At 41.7% G+C, this 22,558-nt stretch overlaps 1 protein-coding gene across 1 annotated transcript; it reads left to right on the top strand.

Moving 5' to 3' along the window:
* The first annotated feature begins 215 nt into the window (after positions 1-215).
* Positions 216-22,029, top strand: LOC127567760 (fibronectin type III domain-containing protein 7-like). Its single transcript, XM_052010765.1, has 10 exons — positions 216-270; positions 2,303-2,563; positions 8,539-8,694; positions 12,417-12,548; positions 14,863-15,123; positions 16,408-16,671; positions 19,623-19,883; positions 20,556-20,816; positions 21,640-21,906; positions 22,022-22,029. The coding sequence occupies exons 1-10, from the start codon at positions 216-218 to the stop codon at positions 22,027-22,029; spliced, it is 1,926 nt and encodes a 641-aa protein (XP_051866725.1).
* The last annotated feature ends 529 nt before the right edge of the window (positions 22,030-22,558 follow it).

Genomic DNA, 22,558 nt, shown 5'->3' with positions numbered 1-22,558 from the left:
AAAAGAACCAAGCTGATGACAAAAATCCTCAATGGTAGAGTGAGGAAATCTTGATTATATGATTTGATAAAGATATATTCTTATATATCCAAGGAATGTGTACTTCATCTGAAAGAGATATGAACACCATACAAAGTGCAGTTGATCTTGGCTTGTCTTTTTTTTAAGGCATTGATTCAATCTCCTTAAAGCAAAATACAAGCAAAATACTGGAGATGTTGGAAATCCATAATACCTACAGAAAAATGCTGGAAATGGCCAGTCGGCCAGGTAGTACTTGTGGAGAGAAACAGAAATGAAGTTCAGTTTCTGATGAAAGATGAGAAATGGGAATTCTTTCTCATCCATACATGCCGCCAGACCTTCTGAGCATCTGTGGCACAAAGTATAATTTTTGTAAATATGTTTATTGTAAGAGTTGACATACTGAACGCACAAAGTGATTATCTGCCTTGGTGACCCTGGGCTCTGTTCGCTTGGAAGAAGATGGTGTTGTCTCTCTGCAGTCAGTAGCTGAGGGAGCGGTATCACTCGGCTGATTATTTATGAATACAAAAATCTAAATTCCTTGGCAAGGAGATCACACTGGTTCCCCAAGTGCAAAACAACAAAAAGAATTAAGTATTATGAAGGAGTTTAAAATCGTAAATTTGATGCCAATCAGAATTATTCCTGCTAGGAAATCAGTTTAGACACTGATGTTACTTCATTAGGTCAATGCCAGAAGCTTTATAATTCAACAAGGCAAGACCCATCATTATGGGGGAATGGAATGAAGATTTTTTTTTTGGTACCCAGTGTCAGTATTGAACAGTCCCAGCTGAAATAAATTTCAGTTCAGGTTCAGGATAAAACTGTAACTCTGTTACGATACTGGTATTTAACCTTTAGTCTCTGGAGCTGACACTTCATTACACCAGTGGGAACTCCTCCACACTACCATATCTTTTTAAACTTTCAGTAAACTATATAGTTTTTTTTTTACTATGGTTGCATGTACACAAGGTAACGAGTTGAGCCTGACCATAGATAAAAGGGGGAGCACAGGTATAGGTATGATTACGGGTGAAGTAGTATATGTTTGATCAACGTTGATGGTGTTTTCTTTTCAATAAGTCATAAGTACTCAAAGCAGTTACAGCCAATGCATAACAATAATCTTCTTGTGGGGGCCTAGAGACTTAACTATATTAAAAAAATTGTATAATCTCAGGATATATTCCCAGTGATTAAGAGACAGATGGCTAAATTTTATAAAGTAACCAAAAGCACAATAGAGAAAGGCTTCTAACAATTAAAATTGACTTCTAGTGAAGCAATGAAATGTCAGAAAATTGAACACCATGCTAAGAAGCATACAGATGAATGATCCATGGAGAGACTTGTGTTAGTTTTATTTTAGAAGTGAGTAAGAAAGGATAATGATAAAAGAACAGTGAATTATTTAAAAGTAAAGGGAATTGAACTAACTAAAGTTAGATAGTTAAAAATATTCTCATTTTCACTGATACATCTGAGTTTGGTATTGGTTTATTATTGCCACTTGTACCGAGGTACAGTGAAAAACTTGTCTTGCATACCGTTCATACAGATCAATTCATTACACAGTCCATGGAGGTAGTACAGGGTAAAAACAATAAAAGAATACAGAGTGAGGTGTCACAGCTACAGGGAAGTGCATTGCAGGTAGACAAGGTGCAAGGTCAAACAAAGTAGATTGTGAGGTCAAGAGTCCATCTCATCATATAAGGGACCGTTCAATAGTCTTATCACCATGGGATAGAAGCTGTTCTTGAGCCTGGTGGTATGTGCCCTCAGGCTCCTGTATCTTCAGCCTGATGGGAGAGGAAAGAAGAGAGAATGACCTGGGTGGGTGGGGTCTTTGATTTTGCTGGCTGCTTCACCAAAGTAGCGAGAGGAACAGACAGAGTCCAAGGAGGGGAGGCTGGTTTCTGTGACGTGCTGGGCTGTGTCCACAACTCTCTGCAGTTTCTTGTGGTCCTGGGCAGAGCAGTTGCCACACCAAGCCGTGATGCATCCAGATAGGATGCCTTCTATGGTGCATTGATAAAAGTTGGTGACTGTCAAAGGGGACAAGCCAAATTTCTTTAGCCTCCTGAGGAAATAGAGGGGCTGGTGGGTTTACATTAAGGTGCTATCCCTTTTGTGGTTGCTTGGCAGCATAATGCATTTAACCCAACTAAATCGATTGGGTTCACTATTTATCATCTGTATGATATGTAACCAATTGTGTAAGCTGTGCCATGAAAAGGCATAATTTTTTTTTAAACTGTGTTCACAGGATTTGCCATCACAGAAATATCATCAGTGGATTCATCCAAGTTAAAAGTATCATGGACACCATATCCTAGTGCTAATACTTATGTTCTTGACCTAAGGATTGCAAATAATACCAGAAATCTACCATTTATCATTGTGACACCTTCATTTATCACCACAAAAACATTTCAAAGGTTACGAGCAGGAGTACTCTATAACGTGACAGTCAAAGCGTTTAGGTACTTTACCATACTTGCTTCCACATGGCGAACAGGAAGAACAGGTAAGACAATAACACATCATTAATGCAGAGCAGGGTTGGATTTCCTTCCTCCTCCTTTTAGTTTGTCAATCTGCCTCTCGAGCAGAAGGCTGAGTGTTTGAGTCCCACACCAAGCACGTATTTCTGACTAGTACTGCATTGCATTGTTACGGAGGGTGTGGCAGTTTTGTACACGCCAGCATTAGATTGGATGTATGCTTCTCATTCACAGATGCTGCCAGACTGCCTGTGTACTTCCAAGATTTTCTGCTTGGTATTTAAGTGGAATGGAATAAATATCATTGGTTCTTTGGTGGCACAAAACTATGAATCTGGTTCAGATGGATTTCATAGGTCACATCAAAGAAGGGCAGTGTGTCCTCCTCCCTTACAAACACTCTTCCCTCCACTACCATCATCAAGAGAACAGATTAACAAATAACATTTCTCATTGCTGTTTGTGACCATGTTTGCCTGTATGAGAACAGTGCTGGTATTCTAAAATTAATTTACTTTGTAAAGTGATTTGGAATGTGTTGACAATATGCATTAAGAGATGGGTGAGGGAATTCCACCTTCGGTATTCCCAAAAGTTGTTCAGAGTTCTTGAGTCTTGTCTCGTGTGGTGAGACTTGGTAATTATGAGCTGGTATTGTAGTAGTAATCATCAAAAATAGCATTAGAGGCTTTGCCTGCAACTTTAATGCAACTTGTTTGTTGGATACCTTAAGTCAATGGAATAATATTGGGTTGGATATAGAAATGGTATTTCATCTAATCACATAGAGATTCCCACTCAATACATTCAGTTGAATAATCCATTATCTTTCTATTTTGTAGTCCAACTATCCCCTTGTTATGTGGAGTGTGGACACAGGCAAGTCCCAAATTGCAGCCAAACTGCTGGGATGCTCCCTCCAGTTTAGTCTTCTTTTGCCTTTGGAAATGTGGCTATCCAGCTTTTGGCTTTTTTCCCAAAGCTTTGTAGCAGTTTATCAAAAAGGGTTTTGTATCTTTGCAATTTATGTGTGCCAACTCTGAGCAGCAATGTGTTTCAGTGTAATTGTCTGCATAAATTACTGAAAATAATATGCTCAAAAGGATATCATCATCCTTACAGTACAATGGTTGTTATTATCACAGACAATAAGATGCTGATAATGTATCAGCACCTTAATGTAAAAAAGCAGGGAAGGGTTGGGCAGGGAGTAATTTAGACATTTAAAGAGAAATGGCAAGGTAAAGAGCAGTGTAAGAATTTGGGTAAATAAGCAAAGTGTATCGAATCTCACCCTGTCCCACCGTCAATCTTCCTCTGCCTCCAGTTTGAGCCACCAAAGGCATTTTATCACATTAGCTGTCTGTTATCACAGTGTCATTTGTGGGAGTTTGCTGTGCACAGATTGGATGATGTGTTTCCTACGTTGACTGTGCTTTAAGTACTTCTTTGGCTCTAAAGTTCTTTGGGAAATCTGAAGATCTTGAAAGGCAAAATATAACTGCAAGTCTTTCTTCAGTTCGCGAGTAATGCAGTTAAGTATGAAATTTGTCTTAATGCTGAGATCAATAGACGTTTGGTCATTAAGGTAGTTGAGGTACATGGGAATTTAGTAAGGAAGTACAACTGAGGTCAGGGATTAACCATGATCTGACTGAATGTGGCCTAGGCTCAAGGGGCTGAGTGGCCTAATCTGATTCATATCCCTATGTTCTTGAGCAGTATACATTGGAATACAGTAATTCTTGATGTATAAGCATTTGGTTTATGAATTTTTACTATAACATAGTGAATCTTTGGGTGCATGCCTTTAAATTTATGGAGCTATTTTTCACTATAACGAATAGTGGACCACTCAGTACACGTAGGACACACTATATCAAAATACCATTATGTATTTCACCCAGCCTTTTCAAGTTAGGAATTTTTGTTTCCTGAAAATGTTTCACTAAACACATCCCTTTCACAAATGGAGGAGTGGCTGCAATTGGGTATGAATTGTAATTTAGTATTGTTTAAGGACAAGATATTGCAGCAATACAGGGTCTTGACAGATTCATGTAAGAAAATGTCCACTTACCTGCACTGCTTCCAACTCTTGACCAAATGCTCAATTTCAAGCAGATTTCAGTGCTAGGAGGGGAAAAAAAATCAGGTTAACTTACTCATAGAACATAGAACAGTACAGCACAAGAACAAGCCCTTTGGCCTATGATGTTGTGCCAAACCAATTAAACTAGTAATTAAATGCCTAACTAAAGTATTCCCTTCTGCCTACACAATGTCCATATCTCTCCATTCTCTGCATATTCATGTGCCCATCTAAGAACCTCTTAAATGCCTCTGTCATATTTGCCTCCACTACCACCGCTGGCAGTGCATTCCAGGCACTCACCACTCTCTGTGAACACAAAAAAAAACTCCAAACAAGGAACCAGATGTAACAGTGAAGGTCCAATGTTCGCTGTCTGGTGCCCTCTCAGTTGGGCACATGCATAGTGTGGAGGGGAAAAAATACATTGAGAGATAACATATGGTAATAACTCAAAGGGTATGTAAAATTATTTAGTTAAACTTATCAGTCTTTGAGAAATATTGTGCATATCTTAACTTTCTAGCAGTTTAAGCATTTTAATTATTTATCTTTTCAGAAGCACACTTGATTGATAATTGTTCCATTTTGTTTACTTAATAATGAAGTGCCGAAGAGACCACAATTGCTCAACTTAAAATCTAATTCAAGTTCAACAATCATTGCAAAGTGGACCAAAGTATTAGGAGCAGATCGATATCTTCTGAATGTGAAATCCAACACTAGTGACTATAATTTGACGTTTTACAAAAACAATGGAATTGTCACAGGTTTGGATCCCTCCACTGTCTACAGAATTACTGTTTTTTCAGCAAATTCGGCTGGTATTGGAGGTGCCAGCAAAGCAAAGAGCATTGTTACCTGTAAGTAGGCTTTCTTGTCAAATCTCCATTCATAGAATCTAACTTAAAGTAAATGTTGCAATCGGGATGTTTATGTTAATTTGGTCTCTAATTGAAATAGTTTTATAACACTACTTTTGAAAGTTGATGGATAATAGGGTATTTAGTCCTCACCATGAATGTGTCAAAATGCAAGCCCTAGGAATTCTGTGCAGTTTTGGCTGAGAGTTAGCAGCAACTAGAGGAACCTTGTCCCTCATGCTCTATCCCCACCACTCCCCTATTGTAATATCAAGTTAAACCATGGGAAATTCTACCAATTCTTATGAACTACCACTTGCAGCCTTCGTTCTTCCTCAAGATGATGGATCAAATTGTCAATTGATTCTACTGAGATTATTTGCCATTCTGACACTGGCAAATCAGAAAGGGCAACTTCAAAGCAATTTGCCAAGTAATAAAAGATGGGTATACTTTCCCCTTTTAAAGTGACAAGGTAGCAGTCCAATAGCCAGCTGACTCTACAGTGTGGATATCTCCTTGTATTTACATGACACTGTCTCAAGTTTTAAGACCAGGTGAAAGTGAGAACAAATTGTCAGGGCCTTGAACTTGAAGAGATAGAGAAAGACTTCTGGAATTTCACTCATTTCCACAGCAGCCCGACAATTTTCATGCTTTTTTCAGTCCCAAAACATTTAGTTAAATGGTGCAAAAAAAGACTAATTTTGGGATGTTGCCAAGTTAGTGGAACAATGATAGCATTCTGCAACTTACCCTATCAATTCCCCCCTTCCCATGGTAAGGAACTTATGGCATTACTTTGGTGTTGGAAATGGGGGAAACGTAAGCAAATATCCCACTATTTTCTTTTACCTCCTTGCCTCTTCTTTCTCTATTCCCAACTTTGCCTTCCTCTCTGCTTGCTTCTGCTCTTTCCTTGACTTCGGTCGTAGGCTCTGCCTCTCTTCTGCATTCTGATCCTCGTCTTCTGACCTAGTTTCCTCCTGTCCTCTTAATTAGTTTCATAAATAAAAATTGATATAGGCACTGATGTTCCCCTCTTAACATTTCTGCTATTCACAACTGTTGAACGGAGGCAGTGAGAGACTGATGAGGGGAAGAGTGAATCTCTGGGGAAAAAAACAATAGAAAAAGAAAGCAGAGGGAAAGAAAACAGACGATCAAGATAGGGCGGAGGGGGAAAAAAACTGGGAGAACTTTCTATTAGAATGAACCCTTCTGCAAAAGTTTTAATTTCCTGGTGTCTGAAGATGGGGCTGCTTATGATTACAAATTTTACTTTGTTGCAAGCTTGCTGCCTAATTTAGTTCAAGAGGAGTTCCCAAACAAGTGATGCTGTAGTTATATATGGTGGCCACGAGATGGTGATGTAGTCCCGCTCGATCCTGTATCACTGCAGCTGCTAACTCGCTGAGCAAAGCAACAGGAGCCTGGCTGATGCTATACGAATATCAGACCGGAGCATCCGACTTACTGCTGGAAATGCCTGCCCTTACTGTCCTTTAATGTTAGAAGGTGGGCGGATTGGCTGAGATGGGGCTGTGATGCACTGTCGTACAGCTATCAGAGCTGCTACCTCACAGTTCCAGAGACCCGGGCTCAATCCCTGGTTTCCTCCCACATTCTACAGGCTGGCCGCCGTAAATTACCCCGTGTGTAGGCGATGGTAGAATCTGGGAGAGTTGATGGGAACGTGGAGAGTGGTACAGGCACTGGGTGTGTTTCCGTGCCTGTTTCCGTGCTGTATGTCTCCATTAACTGCAGTCTTTCTTTGATAATTTCCGAAGTCAATCAACGAAAGCTCCGAGGCTGACCATGACTGATAAGTCACTAACCATCCGTTTCTTTCTATAAACAACTTGTCAAGTGTTGTGCTAGACAATTAATAGATACACTGCATCTATTCTAACTCTACACCCGTGCATTTCACCGCAGTTTAGCACTGCTAGGACCGGTCGCATAAAAAGAAGTCTTCATTAAGGAAACAAACATAATTTGATGGATGCAGAACCACGGAAGCAGTAAAGAGGTCTAATGATTGTATCCGATCCTTTTACCGTTTTAAAACACCCTCTAGGTGTGAATAATGGCAAAGTAATTGAGCCTGCTTTCATAACCCAAAGCTATAAAATGTGTCATTTTCACGTCTGCAGTCTCCGCAGAACCAATATAACAGTGGACAAAAAAACCTGCACAATACCACGTGCGGAGATACCTATACACTCTGTGGGCTGAATACACGTTGCGTTTAGGGCTCTACCAGTATAATCTATAATAGTGGGTCAATAGCCTACCTGCTTTTCTATATTCAATCTACGGATTAGTACATATACTTCATATTGCCTGTACGTCTTTTAAGCAACGATCTAAATCAAACTGTGACCTATTGATTTTGTATAAGCTAAAGGCCAAAGGTAACGCACTTGGATTTAAGAACGGCTCCTCTGTATCACTAATGAGAGTCCAGTACAGGACTCCGCAGAATCCATCCTTCGGTGGAAACCGTGCTTCGATCCTTTGAATATCCAAAGTTTACCTTGCTGCTACTAATAGTGTCCTCTACCCTCCATCTAGCCATCCCTCCCCAGTACGAAATTCATTCCCCACTGTGATAAGTATTTCCCGCGACAAATGCCCCTGTAATCTGTTCGAGTCAAATCGGTTGCTGTTGATGTAACAGTCATAGTCACGCAGCCCGGAAATAGGCTATTCGGCCCACCGAATCCATACCGCCCATTTACACATCCTATTTTATTCTCCCCCCCCCCTCCCCATTCCCATCAAGTCTCCCTCCCCCAGATTCTCCCACTCACCCACATACTGGGGGCAGTATGCAGTGGCCAATTAACCCACACCTCCGCACGTTTATGGAGAGCAAAGGGACAAAAAAGAAACAATGGCTTCATCAAACAGTAAAATGAACAGATAAGGATGATTTAATAATTTGTTCGCATGTAGTCATGCAGTGAAAGGACGGCCAATATTTTGAAGGCGGCCAACATTAACTATGCGGACTAAATCCCACTCACACCTGGTGCAGGGGCAGGTCTGGGAGGCGGCGGGAATTGTAGCTGTAACGCGGATACTATTGCAGCGGTCACGTGGTCTCCTCCCCACCGCCCCCTGCCGGTGATCGGCGAGCGTGCGGACCCAGCAAGCGCGTCCCGCCGGGCGGCGGGCACCGTGACCGCAGCTGGCGGGCAGACCTTCCAACCCGCGTTGTGTCCTTCTCAGTCATTCACATTGCCAGTTTCTATTTTTAAAACTGTTATTGTTTGTGGTTGATGCTATTAACGATTTGTTTCGCAGTCATTAAAATATTTTTAAAGTGCAGCTACATGATAGAATCTGAGTTGGCCACTGCAGTACTGAGGGAGTGCTGCACAGTCAGAGATGTTTGGATGAAGCATGAAATGGAAGCCCACTTCAGGTGGTTCCTAGTCCTTGCTTTAAAAAAGAGAAGGGAGGTTAGAGCGTCCTAGGCTTGTACAGCAAGAAACAGGCCCTTCGGACCACGTCCCTGACGACCTTTTTGCTCATCGACACTAATTAGGTCTGTATCCTTCCATGCCTTGTCTGAGTGACTTGTTTCTGACTCTGCCACTTCTTCTGGCAGCAAGTTCCAGATATCAACCATTTTCTCTATAAACAAAAATCTTCCCCTCAAATCCCTTTTTAAAACTCCTTCCTCTCACCTTAAACCCATGCCCTCTTGTTTTTGAAGTCCTTACATAAAAAAAAGGTCCTATCTATACGTCTCATAATTTTATATACCTTCCATCAGGTCACCTATCACCTCCTTCGTTTCTGGGAAAACAAACCCAGCCTTTTGAATACCTCCCCATGACTAATGTCCTCCAAACCTGGTAACATCCTGGTGAATCTCCTTTGCATTCTCTCCACTGCAACAACATCCTTCCTATTATGTGGTGACCAGAACTGCACACAACACTCTAAGTGCAGTCTAACCAATCTATGAAGGCAAGCATGCCATATGCCTTCTTCATCACCCTATGCACCTGTGTTCCCCCTTTCATGAAACTATGATTTGAATCCCCAGGAACCTCCGTTTGTCAACATTCCTTAGCACCCTACCATTTGCTGTACATGTACTACCCAAAATGGCTTCCCAAAATGCATCACCTTGCCCTTATCAGGATTAAATTCCATCTGCCATTACTCCCCCCAACATCTAGTCTACGTCGAGCCGTTGGCTCAGACAACATTCCTCACTATCCAGGACACCAACTTTTGTGTCATCCGCAAACTTACTAATCATATCTCCTATATTCACATCCAAGTCGTTAATATATATCACATACAAGATCCCAGCTCCAATCCCTGGAGTATTACCACAGGTCACAGATTTCTAATCTGAAAGCATCTTTCCACCACCCTGCTTTCTATCACCCAGCCAATTTTGGATCCATCTAGCCAACTCGCCTTAGATCCCATGTGACTTAATGCTCTGGACCAGCCTACCATGCAGCATACCATGCAGCACCTTGTCAGATGCCTTATTAAAGTCGGTATAGACAACATCCTCTGCCTTGTCTTCATCAATCTTCCTAGTTACCTCCTCAAAAAAAACTCAAAATCAAATTAATGAGGCAAGAGCTATGCTGGCCATCTGATCAGCCTCCGCCTTTCTAAATGCATATAAATCCCATCCTTTAGGATTTTGTCCAGTAACTTCCCTAACACTGACATAAGGCTCAGCAGCTTGCAGTTACCTGGCTTATTCCTGCTGCCCATCTTAAATAAAGGATCAGCATTAGCTATCCTCCAGTCTTCTGTCACATCACCTGTGGCCTACAAAGAGGCAAAAATCTCCACCAGGGCCCTAGCTATCTTCTCCTTTGCTTCCCACAGCAATCTGGGATAGATTTAATCTGGTATTGAGGATTTATCAACCCTGTAAGATGGCTTTCAATGACATCTTACACCTCCTCCTTAATAATAGAGAAGCAAAGGACTGCAGATGCTGGAAGCTGGATGAAAACATTATGATGCTGGAGGAACTCAGCAGGCCAGGCAGCATCCGTGGAGAAAAGCAGGTGGTCAACGTTTTGGGTCAGGACCCTTCTTGAGGACTGAAGATAGGAAAAGGGGAAGCTCAATATATAGGAGGGAAAAGCAGAGCAGTGATAGGTGAACAAAAGAGGGGAGGCAGGGTGGGTGCAAGGTGGTGATAGGTAGACGCAGGTGAGAGATAGTGATAGGCAGGTGCGGGGGAGGAGGGGAGAGCAGATCCACCAAGGTAAGGAGAGAAAAAATGGGGGTAGAAAAAAAGGCAGATAGGCTAGGAAAGGGATGAAAAGAAGAAGCATGGTTGGGGAAGGGGGGGTGGGGATTACTTAAGTGGGAGAAATCAATGTTCATGCCGTTAGGCTGCAAGGTTCCTGCTAAGTTCCTCCAGCATCATAGTGTTTTTCATCCTTCTTAATGACCCGCTCCAGATTATCTGCCTACCCCTCGTTGTAGTCACCAAGGAGAAGGACATCTTCCTTTCCAAGGACATTTCATGGCCTCTGTGCGCTCCTAATTTCTTTCTTAAGTCCTCTCCTACACAGTCTATGTTCCTTAAGAGACTCCCTCAATTCCATTTGCCCCTGTACTTGCAATATGCTTCCATTTTTTCCTGATCAAACCTTCAATATCCTTTGTCATCCATCGTTGTCTTTCATTCTTACTGGAACCTGCTGACCCTGAACTCTTACTAACTCTCTTTTAAGAGACCACACTTGTTAGGTGTTGTTTTCCTGAAAGCATCTGCTCGCAATCTGCTTTCACCAGATCCTCTCTTACGCTATCAAAATCAGCCTTCCCCCAACTCAAGGCCTTAACTTGAGGACCAACCTTATCCCTTTCCATAACTACTTTGAAACTTACGGTCACTATTCCCAAAGTGTTCCCCCAATGACACTTCCACCACTTGCCCAGTTTCATTTCCTAAGATAATTGTTGAGTACTGCCCCTAATCTCTAGTAGGAATCTTTATACATCGTCTCAAAAAAACATTCTTGGATGCATCTAACAAATTCCACCCTATCCAAGCCTCTTGCACTAAGGCAGTCCCAGTCAGTAAGGGGAAAGTTAAACCCTTCATTACTATAACCCTATTACTGTTGCACCTTTTTATGATTTGCTTACATACTGTATCTTTTGTTCTAGTTCCCACTGACTATTGGGAGACATGTAGAATAACTCCAGCAAAGTGATTACCCCCTCTTATTCCTAAATTCTACCCATATGGCCTCATTGGATAATCCCTCCGGGATATCTTCTCTATGTACTGCTGTGATGTTCTCCCTCCTCCTCTTTTGCACTCGCCTCTGTTACATTTGAAACTTCTACACCCCAAAACATTAGGCCTCCAGTCCAGTCCTTCCCTCAACCACATTTCTGTGGTTGCAGTAACATCATAATTCCATAATTGTGCCGGTGTTCATCCTCTAAGCTCATCGGACTCACCTGTGAGGCTCCTTGCATTGAAGTAAATGCAGTTGAGCCTGCCAGCCTTGCCATGCTCCCTATCCTGCCTCTGTTCACTTTGCCCACTGGACTTGCTTGATTTATCCTCTACATTTTTCTCCCTATCTGCTGCACTGCCACTTTGCTTTCCACCCCCTTGGTGCTCTGACCAATAGTTATCCTTCAATCAGCTTCATTTAGGCAGGGACATTATACTGTTTGTGTGATCTCACTGTGTGCAGATTATTTGACATACATAACATCATAGTTTCCTACATAACGTCAGTGACCACACTGCAAAAAGAGTGGATTGAGATCTGGGAATGTTGTATAATTGCAAATTTTTCTTTTACCTTTCCTTTGTGATTCATTTTAGTGTTTTCTATGTGAAAACTAAAATATTAAAATGCCTTAACAGTTAACGTATCTTTTTTTCACTTACAGTGGTGCTGCCGCCATCTAACATTAAAATCACTGTTCTTGATAAAACTGCAATCCGGATAAATTGGAATCCAGTTGCTAACGCATTCCAATATGAAGTGACTGTGCATAAGAATTCCGGGAAAAATTCTGACAGTATGACTACAAATGTATTTACTAATTTTATAATACTAAATAATCTTGCACTATGTACCAACTACACCATCATCTTAAAGTCACTGAATGATTTCAACCTTCTTGGAGAAGGCACAACTGTGTATTACACAACTGAATGTAAGTAAAATGTAATAAATGTACTTTCATGTTTATTCTAATGAAACTAACACTAAATAATGCTTAGTAAATAGAGGAATTACTAAATTGATCTTTATTTTTTAATCCATATTGTTCTCCATTTACTTTTGTAGTTAACTTCCCTAGGATACATTTTCCTGCACCATGTCCCCTAGATGAATCTCAGATAATATTAAAGAAACCCAGGGAAGTGGCACTGCTCCTGTGTTGTTCTCTCAGGAATTTTGGTTCTATCCAGATAGTGGAGCAGCTTTCCTGACTTCCATTTTATTTCCTAGTTTGCTGCTGGAACATCCCATGGCATGAACACCCAGAATATAAAATGGCTCTCTTGCTCTCCTCTCTAGGTGCACGATGAAGGTGCCAACTCCCACTTCTCTCCCCATAACGAACTACAAGTGTGATATCTCTTTAGGAGATTAGGAATATTATCAATTCAATGGAACAATTACTCTATAGTTATGTTTTAGGAATAGTAAACCAAAGAGCTGGGCTAATGATTCAGAGATATATGTATCAATTCCATGGCAGTTGTGAAAGTTAAATCAAATTTAAGTAAATAAATTTATTACCAATAATGGTAAACAAAAACCTAATTGGTTCATTAATGCCCTCTCAGGAAGAATAGCTACCTTCCTCACATGATCTGGCCTAGATGTGACTGCAGACCCACGAGAATGTGGTTAGTTCTTAACTATCGATTGAAATGGCCGAGCAAGCTACCAGTTCAAGGGCATTCAGGGATATGTTATAAATGTTGGCTGACCATTGTGCCCACATCCATTAAATAATTAAACAAAATTAGATGATACAATCAGAGTTTTCCCATCTCACTTTGGAACCAATCTGAGCTTGTGCTTTAATATTTAATGGTAAATCACCTCATTAATTGGTACTTCCGAGTGGCATGGTGGGGAGGGGGGGTGGGGGGGGGGATCTGGCTGGCTGTTCCTCAAAGTGAGGGCGTTGTGTGGTGACAACTTAGAGATGTTCAACCCTCACTCAACACTCACATTGCGTGTACTGATGGAGTCAATGTCTTCAGCATATCTATGACTGTCCTTCTCCTTAATAAATCTGACCCTGTCAAATGGCTAACCTCTTGTGTTAACAGGATAGGAAACACAAACTGACTTTGATAATACTGTGGCTATTCAAAATGTGTATTTGAAGTGAGGGAATTACTGTCTTTCCATTGCTAGTTTAATCCTTTATTACTCTCACAGTTAGTCACTTTGCCCATGTAATCAGGAAGGGTTAGGCAATGTCACCTTGCAGGAGGCTGCCTGAAACTGGTGGGTAGAAACAGTTTTCAAGTGGCCATTCTTCACCTGGGTGGGATGGACTGGCTGACTGCTCAACACTGTGGGCAATACAAATTAGTCCAATCCTGACCCAAAACTGCCCATGCATGCACTCTCCTGTAGATCACAAGATGGTGATCAAGAGTGCAGGCTCAAATAACAAGAATTATATCTTTTTGAAATAAAAACAGATAAAGTTGGAAATGTTTAGCAGGTTAGGCAGAATCCCTGGAGAGAGAAACAGAGTTAATGTTTAAGGCTGAGGACTTACTTTTGTAACTTTTGGATAACTGATGGTTTTTGATTTGGTTGGTGACTGTCCCTGCAAATCTAGCAACAAGGGTCAAAGTTCCATGGTCTGACTCTGTCAACATAAATGAAGGGAACGTGGAAGATGCTGGACTTGAAAAGGGAAGATGATCAGGTCTGCATGAAAGAGGAAAGGGGAGTGCAATCAAAGCATTGCTCTTTCTAAGTGCCAGCACCGGCTTGATGGACTAGATGACTACCCTGAGCAGAGTATAAACGTAGGACTTTATTCTCCCTCGTTGTTTGTTTCCATTTTACATGTGTGACCCAGATCATAATTAGGGAGGGATTGACCACTGTGGGAACCATCAGAAATCTGTCAGCATTTACTGTCCTTGTACAGGTACATCTGTCAGGCATCATCAGCTAATTGAGACCACCAAAGTCTCATCCATATAAGACTATTGATTGACACCCCGGTATCTTGGAATTTGGATTTTTAACCCAAAGATTAGATTTATACCAAATGTTTTGCTTTATTTTCTGCCATTGAATTTTCAAATTGGAGAGAAATTAATATAGGGTATATTTTCTCCCAACAGGGATTAATCCAGTGCAAAATGTGAAAGCACTTTACAGCTGCGTTGCGGACTCGGTGGTGTTGTCATGGAATGTCAGCCCTGGTGCCACAAGCTATAGAGCAGTTGCCAGAAGCATTGCTGGTGTGATTCTGTACTGCACCTCCTCAGCAATTACTTGCCAGATTACTGGATTGGACTGCAGCGAAAGCTTCTCTGTAACAGTTATGGCACAGACTGACACGTGTAACTCCAGTGAAAGTTTACCCGTAATATTTGAAACTCGTACGTTTATATTCACAGAGAGAAAACTATGGTGCTGAGTTATTATATTGTGTGCTTGTGAAGGAAATTAATTTTTAATTGACTTTTTGAGATCTGGGTGTTGCTGGCAAGGCCAACATTTATTGCCTATGCTAATTGTCCTTGAGAAAGTGGCGGTGAGCTACTCACCACCATTTGTTATAAGAGATGTTGTAAATTTAGTCAAAAAGAAAAAGGAAGTATATGTAAGGTTTAGGAAGCTGAAATCAGACAGGGCCCTTAAGAAATATAAAGAAAGTGTGAAAGGACATACACAAGGAATTAGGAGGGTCAATGGGTACCATAAAATAGGATGAAGGAAAATCCAAAGGCATTTTATACATATATTAAAAACAGGGAGGTACCTAGGGAGAGAGTAGGACCACTCAAGGATAAAGGAGGGAATTTAAACCTGGAGCCAGAGGAAGTGGGCAAGGTACTAATTGAGTACTTGCATCAGTATTCACCAAGGAGGAGGACATCGAGGAGAGTGAGATCAGTGTGGGTTATGCCAATAACCTAGGGCATGTTAAGATCAAGAAGGAGGTGGTGTTGGGTCTGTTAAAGAACATTGAGATGGATAAGTCTCCAGGGCTTGATGGGATCTGTCCCATGTTATTGAGAGAGAAGATTGCTGGATTGTTGACAAAGATCTTTGTATCCTCTAGCCACAGATGGTAGTTGCTTGGACCACGCTGCCAGGGGTGCTTGTGGAAACTGACATGGTAGTGGCATTTAAGAGGCATGTATGAACATGCAGGGAATGGAGGGATATGGATCGTGTGCAGGCAAATGGGATTAGTTTAATTTGGCATCATGGTCGGCTCAGACATTGTGGACCGAGATGCCTGTTCCTGTGCTGTACAATTCTATGTTCTAAGCCATCAAGGGAAATGAGGATAAAATGTACATTTGGTGCACTGAAAATGACTGAGTTATTTATGAATAATTACTCAAAAGTAGCAGGCCAGTCATAGGCTTTCCAGATATTGAGTGTAAATCCTCACTTGTATTGCTCACCATTGTATTTAATAGATACAGAGGTAATTTGAAGCACTGGATAGAGTCAAAACCCAGACCAAACACTTACACTGACTTTAATTGTACTTAGTTCAGTATATAAGAAGATTTGAAATAGTGGTGACTTAAACGAAATACAGTAGTGATATATTGATAATCAATATTATTTTATGGGTAGTGAGAGGCTTTAACTGAACTTGTTTTTTTATACTTGATAATCTAATAGTCTTCTTTCATTATTTGTAGAGCCCTGCACCCCTCAGAATTTCCGAGTAAATCGTGATTGCCACAGTAACACCATGTGGGCTTCCTGGAAAGCCAGGAGAGGAGCTTTCTTGTACAGGGTAACTGCCCTGGCATCTGATGGGACAACAGATAAATGCAACACCAGAGGAACATCCTGTGTCTTTACATTTTTCAAATGTGGATTGGAGTATAAACTGAAAGTTGAAGCAATATCAAGGGACCGGTGCAAAAGCAACGCAAGTGACCCGATTGCAATACGTACAGGTGCGTTATCCAGTGTAATCCTGAGTAACTCCAGTAAACCTCATGGATTCTTCTTAAGCCCTGTTATTTCATACTTGGTCAGGTTGTCGTACTCAGATGTTAACCAGAATCCAAATTTTCCAATGGAAAATTGATAGTCATTCTTGTTAACCTTATTGCTTTGTAGTTGTTACTGGGCTGCACCTCTGCAGTCTGCAACTTGCACATCTTCTCTTTGGAGAGAAGGAGGATGAGAGGTGACTTGATAGAGGTGTACAAGACGGTAAGAGGCATAGACTGAGTGGACAGTCAGAGACTTTTTGCCAGGGCGACAATGGCTAACACGAGAGGACATAATTTTAAGGTGATCGGAGGAAGATATAAGGGGGATGTCAGGAGTAAGTTTTTTTACACAGAGAGTGGTGGGTGCGTGGAACGCACTGCTGGCAGAGGTTGTGGGGGCAGATACATTAGGGACATTTTGAGAGACTCTTAACTAGACACATGAATGATAGAGAAGTGGGGGGCTATGTGGGAGGGAAGGGTTAGCTAGATTTTAGAGCAGGATAAAATGTCGGCACAACATTGTGGGCCGTAATGTTCTGTGTTCTAAGCGCTTCTATTCAGTTTGTTTTGAAGAGATGTGAAGCAGTGATTTAACTGTCTGTACATTCAATAGATGACAAAAAACATCAGCTTGAGACATGGGAATATTTTAACCAAACTCCTTGTTTGGGAGCTCATGAGATTTGGTGGAACATCAATCTTACTCCGTTGATTGCAGTCGAGTGAAGTATATAAAACTTGTGTTCCACCCTATCTCATTAGTTTCCCAATGGCTGGGATGGGTTATAATTTCTCCCATAATTCAAGGAACATTTCCAATTGATCAATAACTTGAATTATATTCAACTGTATTGATATGTAGTAATTAAACTTAGCAATGGCTTCCTACCCTGCAGTGTTGTAGAGTAGAGAAAAGCTTTTCTCATCTAAGGTAGATGGGCAAATATTGTTTGTGTTGATTCTTTTTAATATCAGTATTGACATTTCTACCTTGATCTGGGCCAAATCTCTCTAGCCCAGTCCCCTGAATCAGAATCACCACTGAAGTCCCCACACACCATCACTTACCTTGTCCAGATATGGAGGGCATGTCTTGCTGGCCTCCACATCCTGGAATCCAGCAATAACAGGGCCCAGTGATGTGCACTGAGGAGACCCCAATGTTCCAACCATAAACACAGTTACCTTGATTCAGTCAGCAGGAAATGCAGCCAGTATCTGCTGGGAACTGAGACACCAGAGATTCTGCAAATGCTGGAATCTGGAGCAACACACACAAAATGCTGGAGGAACTCAGCAGCTCAGGCAGCATCTATGGAGGAAAATAAACAGTCGACATTTCGGGTCGAGACCCTTCATCAGGACTGGAAAGGAAGAGGGCAGAAGCCAGAATAAAAAGGGAGGGGGAGGAGCACAAGCTGGCAGGTGATAGGTGAGTCCAGGTGAGAGGGGGAAGGTAGGTAGGTTGGGGAGGGGGGGATGAAAGGGAATGATGTGAGAAGCTGGCAGGTGATAAGTGGAAGCAGCAAAGGGCTGAAGAAGAAGGAATCCGATAGGAAAGGACTGTAGATCTTGGAATAAAGGGAAGGAGGTGGGCAGGTAGTGAGGGTGGGGAGGGGAAAGAGACGGGGTAAGGGGGCCACAGGAATGAGGGAGAACAAAGGGGGGAGAAAGGGGGGGGTGGAAGGGAAAACAGAGGGGAGGGGTTACTGGAAGTGAGAGAAATTGATGTTGGTGCTGTCAGGTTGGAGACTACCAAGGTGGAATATGAGGTGTTGCTCCTCCAGCCTGCATTGAAGGTTGTTTTCCCTCATTCCTGTGGCCCCCTCACCCCTTCTCTTTCCCCTCCCCTGCCCTCATGACCTGCCCATCACCTCCCTCTCATTCCCCATCTCCTTCTCTTTATTCTGGTCTGCTGTCCTCTCCTATCGGATTCCTTCTTCTTCAGCCCTTTGCTGCTTCCACTTATAACCTCCCAGCTTCTCACAGCATTCCCTTTCATCCCCCCTTCCCCCACCTACCTACCTTCCCCCTTCACCTGGACTCACCTATCACCTGCCAGTTTGTGCTCCTCCCCTTCCCCGCTGTCTCTTTATTCTGGCTTCTGCCCTCTTCCGTTCCAGTCCTGATGAAGGGTCTTGACCCAAAAAGTCGACTGTTTATTTTCCTTCATAGATGGTGCCTGGCCTGCTGAGTTCCTCCAGCATTTTGTATCTGCTGGGAACTTCTGTGATATGCTGATTGGTGGATGATTTCAGGCAGTGAACCATCAGCCCAGAGTACAAGAAATGTTGCTTATTGTCACTGCAGCAAAATTTCAGCCATGGCTAAAATGAGTCACTGTCCATGAAACATTAAGAGCAACTACCATCAGAGATGACAACATTGGATAAATGTTGTTGTGAGATTGTTTCTTGTGACCCATGTATATGAGCGGTTGCTTGGGATTGAAACTGACCTGCTTCCATCCTCTCTAGTTTTCACTAGGGCCTTTCCACCTGCTCTGTAGATACAATATTCTAACTGATGCTAAATAAATGTGTAATTCAGATACATCTTAAACTTCCTGTATGCCAACTTTATGCATCTGTTCATGAAGTTTAAGATAATATATTCATTTTTAAGCTCAGGCTGTAAATGTCAGCAAGGGCATTATGCTCCTAAATGACCTATACAAACCACTGAAAATGTGCTGGAAAGAATTCTTTGTCTACTGCCACAAGTGTCTGGCCACTTGAGTGAGGTAGAGAAGGACAGACTCTGAAACCAAACTCAGTGTGATTAATCGTGCAGGAAAAGAGGGAAAATGGTGAAAAGGAGCAAAGGGAACGAGTGTGACGCGACGAGGTTTGTATTTCTGTTTTGCAGACATTGTTATAGTCTCACCTGCTTCATTTTCTTTGCAGCCCCTTGTATACCAGAAGGTGTGAAAGCCTCCACCAACTGTTGGTCTCACATTTTGACCATTTCATGGGAATTGGCATTGGGGGCCCAATCATACGAGGCAGAAGTAGTGGGAACGAATGGAAGCAAGTACAACTGTAGCTCTTCTACAACCAGCTGTGTCATCTCCGAGCTACAGTGCGGCGTAGGTTTCATTGTATTTGTCATTGCTTATGACAATGAATGCGACAGCGGCAGATCTTACTATGCCATTGGAGAAACAGGTAGAATGGACCAGTGTGTTTACATTTACTTGCATTTTAATTATGAGTTTATTTCAGTTATTGCCTGAGGAAAAACTTTCTCATCTCTGCCTTAAATGGGGGACTTTTTATTGTTAAACAGTGATCCCTAGTTCTGGGTTCTCTGACGAGAGGAAACTTCCTCTCCACATCCACCCTGTCAAGAAGCCTGTCAAGATTTAGGTGACAATTAGCAATAGTAACTGCAGTAATGAACTTAGTTGTAAGTCAAATAATATTTTTATAGTAGCAGTATGAATGAAATATGAATTTTATAAATGTTTGTTGAAAACATTTAACCTACTGAAAGGTATTGTTTGAAACATGGCAAAATCTAAATTATAACTCAAAAACATTTCTGACAACACATCTCCTTACAAATGGGGCAAAGTTTGCTGGTGTATTACAACATACCAGGAGGCCAGGATTCTGTTTATTAATGAGAGATGTGATGATAAATATAACTATTTTTTCATGGTTATTACATTTAGAAAAGATAACTGAATATGGTTATTTTAACAGAGATGATGGTTTTCATTGAATAGATACTGTTATATGCACTGTCTGCATTAGGGCTGGCTGCACTGCAATGAAACAGTCTAGAGAAAAGCTTCAACAAACCACATCATTCTAAATAATTGTCCTCTTCTCCAGCACCCTGCACTCCATCAAATGTTCATACTCAGTTGGACTGTGATACAAATGGAGCAAATGTTATATGGGATAAATATGATGGTGCAATTAACTACATGGTCTCTGCCAGTGGAAGTGATGGGACTCAAATGATGTGTGCATCAGTGCACACAAACTGCTGGCTACCAGACCTGAAGTGTGGCCAAGTATACACTGCAACTGTCATCGCTTCAAATTACATGTGCAACAGTTCTCGAAGCTCTCCTGTTAATTTTGAGACAGGTAATTGCCATATTGTAATGGGTGAACTAAAGATGTAGCAGTGCATCAATCATAACTACTGAGAAACAGTAGAGGTTCTTATGTTGTAAATTGGATTAAACTAGTAACGACTGTGAAATGTAAATACAAAATGTGGCCTGATATATACCTACATTGCCTGTAGTAGTCACACAGAACAAATGCAAACCATGCCAATACTGCAGTGAATTGTCAAGAGGTCATCAAGACAGTTGGGGAGTGGGGTCTTGGGATCTGCCACCTGAAACCTTGTTCTCACTCATGGACCACTCCGACCTGGGATGGCTGTGATAATGAGGTCTTGAGGTTAATTGTACCCATGGGGCCACGAAACGTGAGTGCAGCTGGGGGTATAGCAATGGGAACAAGTGAGGGGTGATGGGCTGGATCAAGCTCAACCTGACCCATCTGCTTTATTTATGTCCTGGTGAAGGGTCTCGACCCAAAACGTTGACTGTTTATTTCCCTCCGTAGATGCTGCCTGACCTGCTGAGTTCCTCCAGCATTCTGTATGTGTTGCTCCAGATTCCAGCATCTGCAAAATTTCTTGTGTCTCCATCTGCTTTATTTGCCTATTTTAATGATTGTAATAGAGAATGAATATTCTGTTAGTTATTACTGATAAATGGCCTTCTGCCCTAATATCTCTGAATGTGGCATGACATCCATTGCAGCATCTTGAGACAATTTACTATGTTAATGGAGTTATGCAAAAGAAAGTTATTGTTTTTGCTGGAAGGCTGATCTTCATTGCCTGTTTTAGTTGGAATTAAAATAAACCTTTCATTCTCTCCTCTCTTTATAGCTCCATGCATCCCACAGAATGTGGATGCTCACCTGGATTGTGCCACGGACACCGCTTCAGTGTCATGGATTTCCAGTCCAGGGGCAGTTTCATACACAGCATCAGTCACAGGGACCACTGAGCTGTCACACAGTTGTAACACACAACAAACTTACTGTGAAATCAGGGATTTACCATGTAACCAAGACTATACTGTGTCTGTGAGAGCACTCAGTGAAAATTGTGAGAGTAACCAAACCACAGTTCGTGTAATGATTTCAGACTTAGGTAAATGTTATTGTTCAATTTGTGTCTCTGAGATCTTATGCTATTATTTACTACTAATTTGCTTTAGGCAACATTGAAATGTATCACAATGAAAAATTTTGTTTTCAATACTTAGGGAAGTAATGATGGTATTTGTAATTACTTCTTGGATTTATTTGCACCATTTTTCTCTTGCATGTTGTAATATATCAGAGTGCAACCCGTGGAATGTCACTGGCAAGTTGAACTGTGGGAGTAATGCCCTTGTGGTGTCCTGGTCTGCCAGTGCCAAGGCAGGATCACATGTTGTTACTGCAGAAGGAAGTGATGGGCATGTTGCTTCACTCAGCACCACAGAAACAAGCTGCCAGTTCACAAACCTGCAATGTGGTCAATTGTACAACATAATCGTACGTGCTGCAAGCAATGAGTGCCGAGACTCCAGTGGCTCACATTTTTGGACTGAAACAGGTACTGACAACGTTTGGTAACTGTTGCCTGAATTAATACAAAGCATACTTTAGCCAGAGGGTGGTGAATTTGTGGAACTCCTTGCCATGTACAGCAGTGGAGGCCAGATCAGTGGGGGCGTTCAGGGAGGAGATAGATAGATATCTAAATAGTCAGGATATCAAGGGAATTGGGATTAGAATAGTTTTTTTTTCTTCCCCCA

This window comes from Pristis pectinata, chromosome 3, assembly GCF_009764475.1.
Source record: "Pristis pectinata isolate sPriPec2 chromosome 3, sPriPec2.1.pri, whole genome shotgun sequence".
Lineage (NCBI taxonomy): Eukaryota > Metazoa > Chordata > Chondrichthyes > Rhinopristiformes > Pristidae > Pristis > Pristis pectinata.
Note: the sequence above shows the minus strand (reverse complement) of the source record. Positions and strands in the feature narration are given on the sequence as shown.